Raw genomic sequence first — 13253 nt, 5'->3', positions numbered from 1 at the left:
TTGTGACCGGTGAGGGGAAGAGTTATTTTTAAGTGACCCATGCAGTGGCCTCAAAGTGATTTTATGTCTCTAATTCATTTCTTCATTTATGCTTGTGTCTTTTTGCATCATATTACCGAACCATTTTGGTTTTTCCTGCATTATACCACAGGCCTCACAGGTGTTGCATTATCAGATAAGTCAGATGTATCAAAATTAATTCAGCTTCATATTGATCTCAAAGTGGCTCAAATATGTTTCTGAATGTGAAAATGCTCTTTGTGGCACCACAAATCTGAATGTTTGAATCTGTTTTAATTTTGGCTTTTGTGTATCTTGTATCTTTTGGAAATGTTTATTGTGACTAATAAAATATTTCTTGAAGTCTATAACTGAAAACTGCTGATTTCCCCATATGAGATGTTTAATATTAAAATAAATCAGAGAATTAAGACAGGACCAAACTGTGAATAATCAATCAATGCATTTCAAATGGTGAGCTTCTTCCATTGTATAATATTTGATAGCTTGATTGATTCTGAATGATAATCAGTCTTTACAAGTTTTAAGTCAGATGTTCAAACTGCAGAGAGAGAAAATATGTTTATGTGAACACTTTTGTTTGTGAAGTGTTGTAATGAGACATCTTACTGATATTAAACAATTTTATGTTATCTGAGATTGAGTTCATGAGGAGTCAGACCGGTTACAGAGGACAGAAAAAACCTTCTATGAGTTGATTAATGCATCAATGTACAACTTCCTTTTTTCTTATTTTCTTCTTTTTTAAACTCAGGATTAGATTTAGGGTTTGATTAGGGATATACCATACATTTTCATTAACAATATCAGGCAAATTCATGATTATTACCATTATTACACATTCTTAAGAGATCAGGTTGAAAAAAAAATCTTCGACAGATAGGAACTCAAGAGTGACAAACACATACACCAGATCTTCACAACTGATAATCGGATGATCTAAACCATTACGTGACCTAGATGCATCACAATCACGCTATTAACAGAGAGATCACTGATATAAAAAGGCACCTTCCTCATCTGTTAGTCTGAAGAGTCATTGTCCACTGTCTGTAAGCGACTGACTTTTCTGATCTTCTCTCTCATCATTGAGCTCCTGAAAAACAACAAAGAAAACACAGAATCTGACAAAAAGATACAACAGTATTTCCAGGTAAGATTAGGGTTAAAGTACAACTTACAAGGTCAATATAACACTTCCATCAGTGTAATAATAATCAAGTGATTATTGAAAAAAAAAGAATTTAAAACCATATTCTGTTAAAGTTGGTGATGTTGGACCTGTGCCGATCTGTGTTCATATTCTTTCATTATATTTTGAGTGATGGATTTAGTATTTGTGAAAGTTGTTGTGTTTCTAATTGTCTTCCTAGCATTTGCGTTTCACTAGATCATCTGAGAGATTTGACTGAATCAAGATGCTGCTGATCATTGAAGCTCTTCTTCTCATTTTAGCTGCTCTAGGACAGGTAAGATTGTGTTTTAGTATGAATATTACATACATGAAGAATACTGATGATTGATCATTATGATTTCTGTTGCTGCAGGATCACAGAGCTGCTGCAGGACAGAAATATCCATTGGATATGGCACTGAATTCTGTTGATGACCAATATATGGGCTGTAGAGAAAAAATGATGGAAAAACTGGTGGAGACAAAACTTCTAAAGAATGAACTCAGAAATCACCTGATTTTAAAACGGCTTGGGAAAATAATAAAGCCAAGCCCCCAAATAATAATTTGACAAAGAATCATACAATCGCCATTTATGTGTACAGTGATGCTAGTGTATATAAGCTCTTCAATCCTGAAACTCGTCGTGATAAAGACCACAAACACATGCCATACAAATGGTATTCACTTCACTTTCTGTTAACAGATGCAATACAGATTCTGAAAAAAACACAAAATCAATGCTATTCAACTTTTCGTGGTACAAATGTTAGATTTAATGAGGATGTTCTGAACAAAGAAGTTCGTTTCGGCTCATTTGCATCCTCCTCTCTTGATCATAAAGTAGCACGACGTTTTGGAAAAGTGTCTTGTTTTGAAATCCACACATGTGAAGGTGCTGATGTGACAAAATATTCTAAGCTTCCTCGTGAGAAAGAGGTTCTGATTCCCCCATATGAGAAGTTTAAAGTTGTTGATGTCAAAAGAAAAGAAGAGCAGAAAGATCTCTGGTGTGAAACTGTGTTTGTTTTGGAAAGCACTGGAACAAGAAGTGACCTGAACTGTGCTCTGTTCAAGAAACCATCCAAGACCAAAACAAAATACTATGTACTGAACAATATGCTTTGAAATTACATAATATAGTCATATACATCAGCTCAAACATTTGTTCCTCTTGGTTTAGTTCAATCAATAATTCTTTGTCAGAAAACACAATTTGTTTTATTTCAACAAAATGAAATAAAGTTATTGTTTAGTGCATCAAAGTGATTTTTTTATGTGTCTAATTCATTTCTTCATTTATACTTACATCATTTTGCATCACATTACTAAACAATTTTAGAGCTTTCTATTTAACTAACTGCCAGCAATAGCATATTAACTTCTAAATGACCTTCTGAGTGCTTGTGGCGATATTTTATTAACACTAAAAGAAAAAAGCCGTTGCTTCTTGTTGAAAAGGTATTTTCTAAATATAGAAAAAAATATATATATATTTTAATAATAATTACAATTAAATATAATATAAACATAACTGTATACCAGAGGTGTAAAAAGTACTCAAAAATGTTACTCAAGTGAAAGTACAAGTACTGAGTGAAAATTTTACTCAATTAAAAGTAAAAGTATCTGGCCAGAATCATACTTGAGTAAAAGTAAAAAAGTACTACATTAAAATTGTACTTGAGTATTAAAAAAGTAAAACAGCAAGAATGAAAACTAGAGATTCTTGTTTAAAGATGCTATCGAATGAAAAATTGAATTTATCTTTGCATAGTTAAATAACAAGAGTTCAGTACATGGAAATGACATACAGTGAGTCTCAAACACCATTGTTTCCTCCTTCTTATATAAATCTCATTTGTTTAAAAGACCTCCGGAAAACAGGCAAATCTCAACATAACACAGAGTGTTACGTAACAGTCTGGATCATTAATATGTACGCCCCAATATTTGCATATGCCAGCCCATGTTCAAGCCATTAGACAAGGGCAAAACGTCTGGATGTGCAGAGCTGAATAATCAGACTAGGTAAGCAAGCAAGGACAATAGTGAAAAAATTGTCTTTCTAAATGTTTCGTTAGCATGTTGCTAATGTACTGTTAAATGTGGTTAAAGTCACCATCGTTTATTACTGTATTCACGGAGACAAGAGAGCTGTCGCTATTTTCATTTTTAAACACTTGCAGTCTGTATAATTCATAAACACAACTCCATTCTTTATAAATCTCTCCAACAGTGTAGCATTAGCCATTAGCCACGGAGCATAGCCTTAAATTCATTCAGAATCAAATGCAAACATCCAAATAAATACTGTACTCACGCGATTAGACATGCTGCATGATGAAGACTTTGTAAAGATCCATTTTGAGGGTTATATTAGCTGTTTGAACTTTGTGTTTGCTGTTTAAGGCAGTTGAGAGCTCGCGGGAGCGGGGGAGCGGGAGATTTAAAGGGGACACATGCTTAATCGGTGCATATGTAATAATGGCTCAAAATAGGCAGTTAAAAAAATTAATTAAAAAAAATCTATGGGGTATTTTGAGCTGAAACTTCACAGACACGTTCAGGGGAGACCTTAGACTTATATTACATCTTTTGAAAAGGGGTTCTAGGGCACCTTTAAGCTTTTAATCTCTAAAAACATGAAGTGAATGAACCACATACAAAGTTTTATCCTCCTTTAGAACTGTTTGATTAATTGTATGATTAATGCCAGTATGCAACATGCTACTCAAAAAGTTGCAAAACCTCGGATTTAACTTAAGCAGAAGCTGATTTTCAAAATTGTGAGTGTCAAGCCTAGCTCTTTTGGGCCTAAAAATCAATCCTGCAGTGCCTGAAACACTGGTGTCTGAAACACAGGCCAGATATCCATCCAACTCTTTGCTGGCTTCATGTGTTGTCTGTTTCAAAGAAGCGAAAAAGTCTCCATCATCAGATGAAACTGTTGGCCACGGGTGCTCTTGATTCTGTGGCTGATTTTTGACTTCCTCCATTTTCTTCCACTGACTGTTATAATTTCCAGGTCAACAAAGAGTATAGAACCCAAGAGGCGACACTCTGATACTTTTTAGGCAACAGTCACTAGAAGGCGCTCCGGTAGCGCGGCCGCCATTATGGGGTAAAAAATACTAACTGGAGCATTGAATCCTTCACATCTTACGCACCGAAAATCAGCGAATTTCACTGCCAAATCAGAAGCGCAGTAGAACAGTTTTTTAAATTAAGTCACCAGTAAATTGTATGGCTCCCACAGTAAATGTTGTATTGTCTTATATATGCTTTATTTTACCAGCTGTGGAATCCAACCATTCAACCATCTGAGGTAACGTAGTTAGCCTACTTTATTGAGTATTTCCATTTTATGAAACTTTACACATTTATTAATAGTAAATTAATAATTAATACATTTAAGATCATCATATTTACAGCGATCAGTATATTTCAGACCTAGTGGAGTATTAGTAATAATATCTAGGTCTGAATTGAAATAAGCTATATTGTACGTTTTAATGGATCACTCTACAAACATAATGATCTTATAATACATGATGCATTGCTGTGTCCGTTATCGCATTATTCCCACATTTGGACACTTTTGCTTCAATGGACATTAGACAACACTGCAAAATCAAGCTATTATATTCATATATTTATTGTCCAACATTCTCAATTTTTCTGATGCATGTCATAATTTAATTTCATATGTCGGTATTAATTCAGTGTTTATAAGTCTAATACTAATACTAGATCTTTTAAAGAATTTTAATCCAAACTGACTGAGAGCAAAAAGGTTTTGTGAAAAAGTTTTTTTTTTTTTTTTTTTTTTTTTTTTTTTAACAAAGCAGCTGATATTGCCATAGAAACTAGTGGACTGCCAAATCGCCTTCACCCCAAAATGGCGGAAATGCGAGGCCGCTGCTGGCGCAGGTGTTGCAATGGAACATTCTGTTGAGTGTCGCTTCTTGTTAGTGTATATTCTTTGATGTCAAGGTGCTGTGCATTGTGGTAATTGATGCAACATGACGTCACTTCCAAAGGACCAATGAACATGTCTGACCAATTTCATGGAATGTGAAAATGAATCTCATTGAATAAATAACCTTTAAATTAAACTGGTCATCAGCACAATTCAGTTGGTTTGGTAATAGCAAAGGAAAATAGAATGAAGTGATCTCCAAAAAATAAGTACTTTTTGACTGTAAATAAAATTGTAAGGAGTAAAAAGTACTCCTTTTTCTCAAAAAATGTAATCAAGTAAAAGTAAAAGTATTGATTTTTAAATAGTAAAGTAAAAATCCCCAAAAATAATACTTAAGTACAGTAATCAAGTAAAATTACTCAAGTACTTTACACCTCTGCTGTATACTTAGTATTTTACATCTTAATCATGCTGGAGATTAAGAAGAGTTAAGAAGAGTGATGTTGGAGTTTTTGTGGTTTTCATTTTGCAGTAGAGAAGCTTGTGGTTTTGTTGTGAGTGTCTTTACTAACACCATGACACTTTATGAAATGAGCAATAGCTGCTAAAACCTGTGCAATGGTGAGTGTCTTCTTAAGTGTTCATCCTTTAACATTTTGTCACAAAATGAAAGATTAATTTCAGTAAATAATTGAGAAATTCAATTGATTAGGCTTGTTCAACAAAAATATTATTTGTTCAAATGCACTTATTCTAGTCTTCATAGTTCTTAAATGAACTTTATTTGTGTGGGAAATCTACTCTCACTTTAAGTTCACAGAACTAACTTTTTTTCTTTATTTTGAGGGTATGATTTTGAAATATACATAAGGCCCGTACTACTCATTTTAGGCAGAGAAGAGCTCAGTTTGTCCAGTTGTCCACAGGCCTTCACAAGAGTTGCATTATCAGATGAGATGAACAAAGACAGCTGGAAGATGCTGAGAAGATTTGCACTCTCAAAAAACTGAGTTATAACATTGGAAGAGACGTTCATTTTAAAGAAAAGTGATTGTCTGTATGCAGCGCCAGTTTAAAGCCCAAGACCAGCCCATTTAATTCATACCTGAAAATTTTGAATAAATGAACAGTTCAGTTCTTCCTATCCAATTATATATATGTATGATAGTTTCAACCTGATAAATAATGAATGACATACTAAATTGCTTCAGCAAACAATGTGAGCAACTGCATGGTTTGAATAAACTAAAAAAAGTCAAATAAATGAACAGTAATATGACAACATGGATTATGTTCTTCTATGAAAAGTCATATTACACCATTGCGTCTTGCCTAAATTACATTTTTATTTGAGAGGTTGTAATGACTGAAAATATTCAGTCATTCACTGGACAGAAACTGAACATGCTCCTGCACCCACTGCTCATGGGTTAAGCATCTCTAAACTTTTGGACACTATTGCTGCTTTCTGCAATATTATATTCCTGCAATACTGGAGACTGCGGTTTCAGTAGTTCTAGGACCCAAGTTTGTGACAGCACTACCTAGCCAATTCTTCTGAAACCTGAATTAAACCTAAAACAAACAAGTGGTCGGAAATAATCGCATTTTTATTATCTTTCTACCTTATTTTTAACATAGCAGGCATGTCCATTTTAAGCTTGAATGTTCAAGGATTACAGTGTCAGGCATCTCCAGTTATTTTAGCTGTGCAAAAACAGTTCATTCATGGTGACTGATTTTGTAAACTGGTATTGATTTTCATATTATTTTAATTTATTAACCTACTTCACCGTTTACTCCATGCACTGTTAAGTCAGTCACACACCACAGAACCACGATTGTCCCTTATTTTCCTTTCCAGAAGTTGGCAACCCTATTCGCAGATAATCCGCTGAACAGACCTCGGCCCCCCTCCCGCCTCGGCCTTCCTACCGTCCCACCGATAACCGATGATATATGGAGCCGGACAGAGTCTCTCCCGTCCCGGCCTTCATCCTCCCGTCTCGCGGCACCGTCATTTGTCGACTTGACAACAGTCGGCAGTACGTGCCCACCAATGAGTGTAAGTTGCCGAGTTTGCTTATGTTATAATTAGTAGGTAGTCCACAGTAACTCTACTAAAATTTGCAACCCTCTAAATTATTCTTTTTATATCCATCAGTATGTTTGGTCAGTTGAGGCTGCAGCTCTCGCGAGTGGGCGTGGTTTCAGCGCCGACAGCGGACACGCCCCCAGTGTTTGAGAACAGAGAGCGCTGCCTATTTTTTTTTAGATTTTGATAACTTATTTCATTTACTTGCAGATTTTAGAATCATTCAAATTTGGCTGGGTGGTTAATAACACATTTTTCTGCGGTGTGACAAACTCAGAACACATACTTTAAAATGACTTTACAGGGACTTTAAACATTAATAGATCTCTCTAGATCACATCATCTTCACTTAGCCTATTACAATCCTTTATTTCTTATACAAACTTTATTTATTTCATACTCTTAAAGTATGTGCTCTCATATTTTTTGCCATATCAAATGTGTATCCGAAACAGTTAAAGCAGGAAAAGAAAAACTAATGTTAAAAAGTCAAGGGTCAAGAGCCCAATTAAAACAAATACTGATCACCAATGGGACATCAAACAATATAGAAGCAAATAAAAAAAAAAAATCCAAAATTGGTTTAGATCTTTGGGCCGAGCTGCACAGAAATGACTGAACGGATTTTGGATATTCACTGTTGTTCCTGTGAAATATCTCTCCAAAGTTGACCCTGCCTGTGTTTGTGTTCTTATGCTAGTTAGCTTAGCATACTAAATGGTCATTTTGTAAAAGTTGCTTCTGTTCCAGACATTGAATCTTTCTGAGAATGATCTAAGCTGAACTTATTAAATATAACATGCGGTGCATTTTTTTAATAAAAATTTCTTCATTTTGAGTTCATTCTCAAATAACTACTGAACTTCAGCGTCTGGGTGAACAGTACGGCATCTTCCCAGTGCCGCAATGCAAGATGAGTGACAGGCGCCTAACCCAGAGGCTGTGGGTTCGAGTCTTGTGCGGGACAACTTTATAAAATTGTGTGAATTGTTGTCATTTCAATTCCTTTATTATCCTGGTAAGCATTGTAATCTTTATTCCTCATGGATTATACATAAATGTGTTTTTGTTCATTCTGTGTTAATTCTCATCTGAACTTCTGCTCATTTTGAGTTCATTCTCACATTAACTACTGCACTTTGGCATGAGTGTGAACACTCATCTGTCCAGTGCTGCAACGAGATGAGCAACTGGCACCTCTCCCAGAGACTAAGGGTTTGAGTCCCGTTTGGGGCAAATTGTGTGTAATGTTGTGCCATTTAGTTTAGTTTTGTTCATTCTGTGTTCATTCTTATATGAACGTCTGTTCATTTTGAGTTAATTCTCACCTGTACTTCTGAACCAGCAGTTTTTCATGCATGTTCTATTTCTGCTACATAATATGGCCCCTGTAACGAGGTTAGTAGATATGGGAAGAAGGAGGCGGGAACCGGCGAACATTGAGCAAAACTTTAATCTCAAAATAAACAAACAAAACGAAAGTAATGCCGGCAGACCCTCGCGGACGTCTGCCGGATAACGTAAAGTCCAGGCCTGGTCCTCTCTCGTCCTTCACTGATGTCGCTCCTCCTTTATGCCTCCGGAGCTCCTCCGTGAGAGACTCGAGGCCGGCACGCCTCGCAGGTGACGCTCATTATCACTCGCGTCACCGGCCTCGCGCCGTTCCCTCACGGCTCTCGCCCGCCCTGCTCGTCACATACCCCCAACGCCCCTCGCAGGCCGGGGGGTACTCCCGCGACTGCGCTTACTCCCCCCCGGGGCCTGTCTCGGCGGCTGCAGCACCTGGGGGTAAGGACAGACGAGACGAGAGAAAGGAGACGGAAGCAAGTGAAAAAAAAAAAAAAAATTCTTGGTCCGGTTCCCAGACACACTGCCGCCCGGTCCTCAGCCAGCCGGGAGGCTCTTCCTCGCGGTGCCATGCGGTGGCACTGGACGCTCGGTGGACGGCCCGATCCTCGACCGCCTCCTGGCGGCCGGCGATGGCTCCTCCGACTGAGGGCAGCCGGCAGCGAGTCCCCCGTCCCCTGCTCCTCCCCTTCATGGCGGACGGCAGCAGGCTCCGGCCCACGGCAGACGGCGGCGACTCCTCCGCTCCCTCCAGGTCCAGGACGGCAGCCACCCACCTCGTCCCAGGAGCACGGCATCCGGGTCTCCGTCCCACCTTTCACAAGGCTCCAGCACCACCGCCTCGGGCAGCCTCTCGTGGTCTACACACACTCCCGCGCTGCCCGAACTCCGCAGCACCGCGATCCCCTCAGCAGCGAGGGCTCTTCGACAGCATGTCCCTCCTTCCTCCCGGGTTTCGGCACCAATGTAACGAGGTTAGTAGATATGGGAAGAAGGAGGCGGGAACCGGCGAACATTGAGCAAAACTTTAATCTCAAAATAAACAAACAAAACGAAAGTAATGCCGGCAGACCCTCGCGGACGTCTGCCGGCCACACAAACATAATAAAACATAACGTAAAGTCCAGGCCTGGTCCTCTCTCGTCCTTCACTGATGTGCTCCTCCTTTTATGCCTCCGGAGCTCCTCCGTGAGAGACTCGAGGCCGGCACGCCTCGCAGGTGACGCTCATTATCACTCGCGTCACCGGCCTCGCGCCGTTCCCTCACGGCTCTCGCCCGCCCTGCTCGTCACAGCCCCATATTGCTGCTTGCAGCTATATTTTTGAATGTACTTGTTCTAGTCTCATTACACAAATTTTAATTGTTTACTGACAGACTGCCCTTACAGAACAAAAATATATATTTTTTTAAAAATATATATTTCCATATATTTATGATCAATATATTAAATAGTTTAAATATATTGAAAAAATATATGAAATAATATAATGTGTTAATATATTGCAATATATTGAATAATACACAAGGAATTGCTGCTTTTCATATATTGAAAAATATGTGACAATATATTGTTAAATATATTCAAATATATGAAAAGCAGCTATATATTGAAAAATATATGAAAAAAATGTAAACCAATTAATATACTGATCATAAATTTATGGAAATATATTTTTGTTCAGAGAGGGTGTAATGATAGATAGGAAGAATTTGTGCTTGTGTTTGTGAAACCACAAACACTAAAGGCCTTCAGAGGCATTGCATTATCAGATGAGCTGAACAGTTTCAAACTAAACATGAGCTGGATGAATCAGCATCACAGTTCAGCTATATATAGATCAGAGCAAGCTAAATATCAGAGAATTAATATTTGCTGTGTCGTAACACCTTTAAGATCCGATAAGGATGTTGTTGACATAACATTCTGCTATTTCATTTGTCTGTTTCACAGCTCAACCTCTTAGGGCAGAGTTTTTTTTTATTTTTAATATTTTTTTTTTTATGTTAGATACCAATGAACCTCGAATATGTTAAATCCCCTTGTAATCGACCAAATAATCTTTCCCCCATTTTCACAGACAAGACATAAGGCTAATCGCAGACTAAAATGCATGTTTGAGTTGTTTTAACTAAAAGCTCATCTTTTTTTCTTAAGATGCACACCAGCAATTTTTCTTTCTTTTTTTTTTTTTCCTAGGGCACATTTATAAAAGCTACTTAAATGTCCTTATTGAACTAAGGCCTAATCCTGGCTTAATCTAAGTCCTGTCTGTGAAACTGGGCCTGAATTATAGATCTTAAGCCCTGGATGAAGACATGGAGATTTCTGCATAAAAAAAAAATAATTAAAAAACATGGAAAGCAACAGGAGCTGATGAACATAATACAGGAGACTTTGAATCCCTTTGACTGTAGACAAAGTATTCATTGACTCCTTCCTCATCCACAAAGCATAAAATATTTATAGGAATTTATTCTCTTTTTTCCTTTTTAAAAAAAAAAAAAAAAAAGTAAAAGCTGAATTTAAGGGGTTAGTTCACCCAAAAATGAAAGTTCAGTCATTTATTACTCACCCTAATCTTCAGAACACAAATTAACATATTTTAGTTGAAATCCGATGGCTCCGTGAGGCCTTCATAGGGAGCAATGACATTTCCTCTCTCAAGATCCATTAATGTACTAAAAACATATTTAAATCAGTTCATGTGAGTACAGTGGTTCAATATTAATATTATAAAGTGATGAGAATATTTTTGGAGCGCCAAAAAAACAAAATAATGACTTATTTAGTGATGACCGATTTCAAAACACTGCTTCAGGAAGCTTTGGAGCATAAATGAATCAGTGTATCGAATCTGCTGTTCGGAGCGCCAAAGTCACGTGATTTCAGCCGTTGGCAGTTTGACACGCGATCTGAATCATGATTCGATACACTGATTCATTCATTTTGTTCCGAATATTCCTGTGTTTTGAAATCGGTCATCAGTAAATAAGGTTTTACAGGTGTGGAATGGCATGAGGGTAAGTAATAAATGACAGAATTTTCATTTTTGGGTGAACTAACCCTTTAAGCAAATCTCTTTTAAAATAAGTGTTTACTTTATAGCATTGAACTGACTTGCTAGAGGCCAAGTACCAAAGTTGCAGGCATCTGTTTTATCTTTTAGTTTTCTTATTCTTTTTCTGATCCTGTTGCCACTGACAGGCAGAACCATATGCAATTATATTCAAAATGTTATTAATTTGGAACAGCTGTAGCACAGGTTCTGAAAAATCATCTGATCAAATCTGGAGTCAGGCTGTCAAACCAATTTTTACTTGAATGGTCTTGAGTGGCTTCCATACACTCATAAACAGTCCAGGAGGGAGGTGGAGCGGAGGCGGAACAGGGGGCAGGATGAAGGGCCAGGTCCGTGGAGAGGAATACGGCCTGGAAACTGAAGCAGGGCAGACGACCAGGGTGAAGAAGGCTGGACAGACGACAAGGGCAACAGACTTGAAGACCCCCATGGTGGAGCAGACGTCCACCAAAGCAGCTCAGACGAGCTTGAAGACCCCCATGGCGGAGCAGATGACCACCAAAGCAGTTCAGATGGGCTTGAAGACTCCCACAGCGGAGCAGATGACCACCATTGCAGCTCAGATTGGCTTGAAGACCCCCACAGTGGAGCAGATGACCACCACTGCAGCTCAGATGGGCTTGAAGACCCCCACGGTGGAGCAGATGACCACCACTGCAGCTCAGATGGGCTTGGGAGTTCAGAAAAGACCTCCAGGGCTCTGACTGGAACATCCTCTCTGGTCATGTAGCGGCAAGCTGACAGGAACAACCTCTGTGGTTGGCAGACAGGAAACTCAGGGATCACCACAAGGCTGGATTCTAGGACTGCGACAAACTCTGAACTGGACTCATGGACAGAGGTGGACTAAGGAATGGACTCATAGATCCAGCAAGCTCAGGAGCAGATTCATGGACTGGAGTGGGCTCTGGAGTGGATTCATGGACTGGAACAGGCTCAGGCGTCGATTCATGCACTAGAGCAGGCTCTGGGACTGGAGTTGATGTGTGCGCAGCCCACACACACCAAATGGCAGTGGCCATAATGGCCAACGCTGGAATCTCTGAGGGCTCAGGCGTGGCAGCCATCTCGGCTGAGGGTCAGGAAGATCTGAGATGTGACAAGGCTCTGGAAGATCTGCTGAGGCGTGACGAGGCTCTGGAAGATCTGCTGAGGCGTGACAAGGCTCTGGAAGATCTGCTGAGACATGATGAGGCTCAGGAATGTCTGCAAATACAGGAACAGACTCCGATGCAGCCATCACGTAAACAGGTTCTGGTGAGGGAATTACTGGGTTTGGAAGTGCAGAGAGTATCGGGGGCGTGATAATCAAGGTGAAAGGCATAGAACTTTGCAATGATTGATAGTCCATAAAGTCCATAAAGTCCATAAAGTGTCTTAGACTACAATTAAATTTCCCTTCAGGAAACCAGGATCTTATGGGCTCATTTAGTCCAAAACGGAAAATGTCCTTTAAAGCCACATCATCAAATGGAACTTGAAAAGATAACTCACAAAACTGGTGAACATACTCCTCAATAGATAATTCCCTTTGCTTCTTATATGTCAAAAGATCAAGGCAAATTAGATTTTTTAATGTCATGACCAATTTAAATGTCTCCAAAACATGC

At 38.7% G+C, this 13253-nt stretch overlaps 1 protein-coding gene across 1 annotated transcript; it reads left to right on the top strand.

The window, feature by feature from the left end:
- Positions 1 to 1111: 1111 nt before the first annotated feature.
- On the top strand, positions 1112 to 2643 carry LOC125259857 (GPI-linked NAD(P)(+)--arginine ADP-ribosyltransferase 1-like). Its single transcript, XM_048177854.1, is given in 3 exon segments — positions 1112 to 1490; positions 1569 to 1704; positions 1707 to 2643. Coding segments are annotated over 3 exon segments (804 nt in total). The 5' UTR covers positions 1112 to 1439; the 3' UTR covers positions 2324 to 2643.
- The last annotated feature ends 10610 nt before the right edge of the window (positions 2644 to 13253 follow it).

Source organism: Megalobrama amblycephala, linkage group LG1 (genome assembly GCF_018812025.1).
Source record: "Megalobrama amblycephala isolate DHTTF-2021 linkage group LG1, ASM1881202v1, whole genome shotgun sequence".
Taxonomy (NCBI): Eukaryota; Metazoa; Chordata; class Actinopteri; order Cypriniformes; family Xenocyprididae; genus Megalobrama; species Megalobrama amblycephala.
This window is presented reverse-complemented; position numbering and strand designations above follow the sequence as displayed.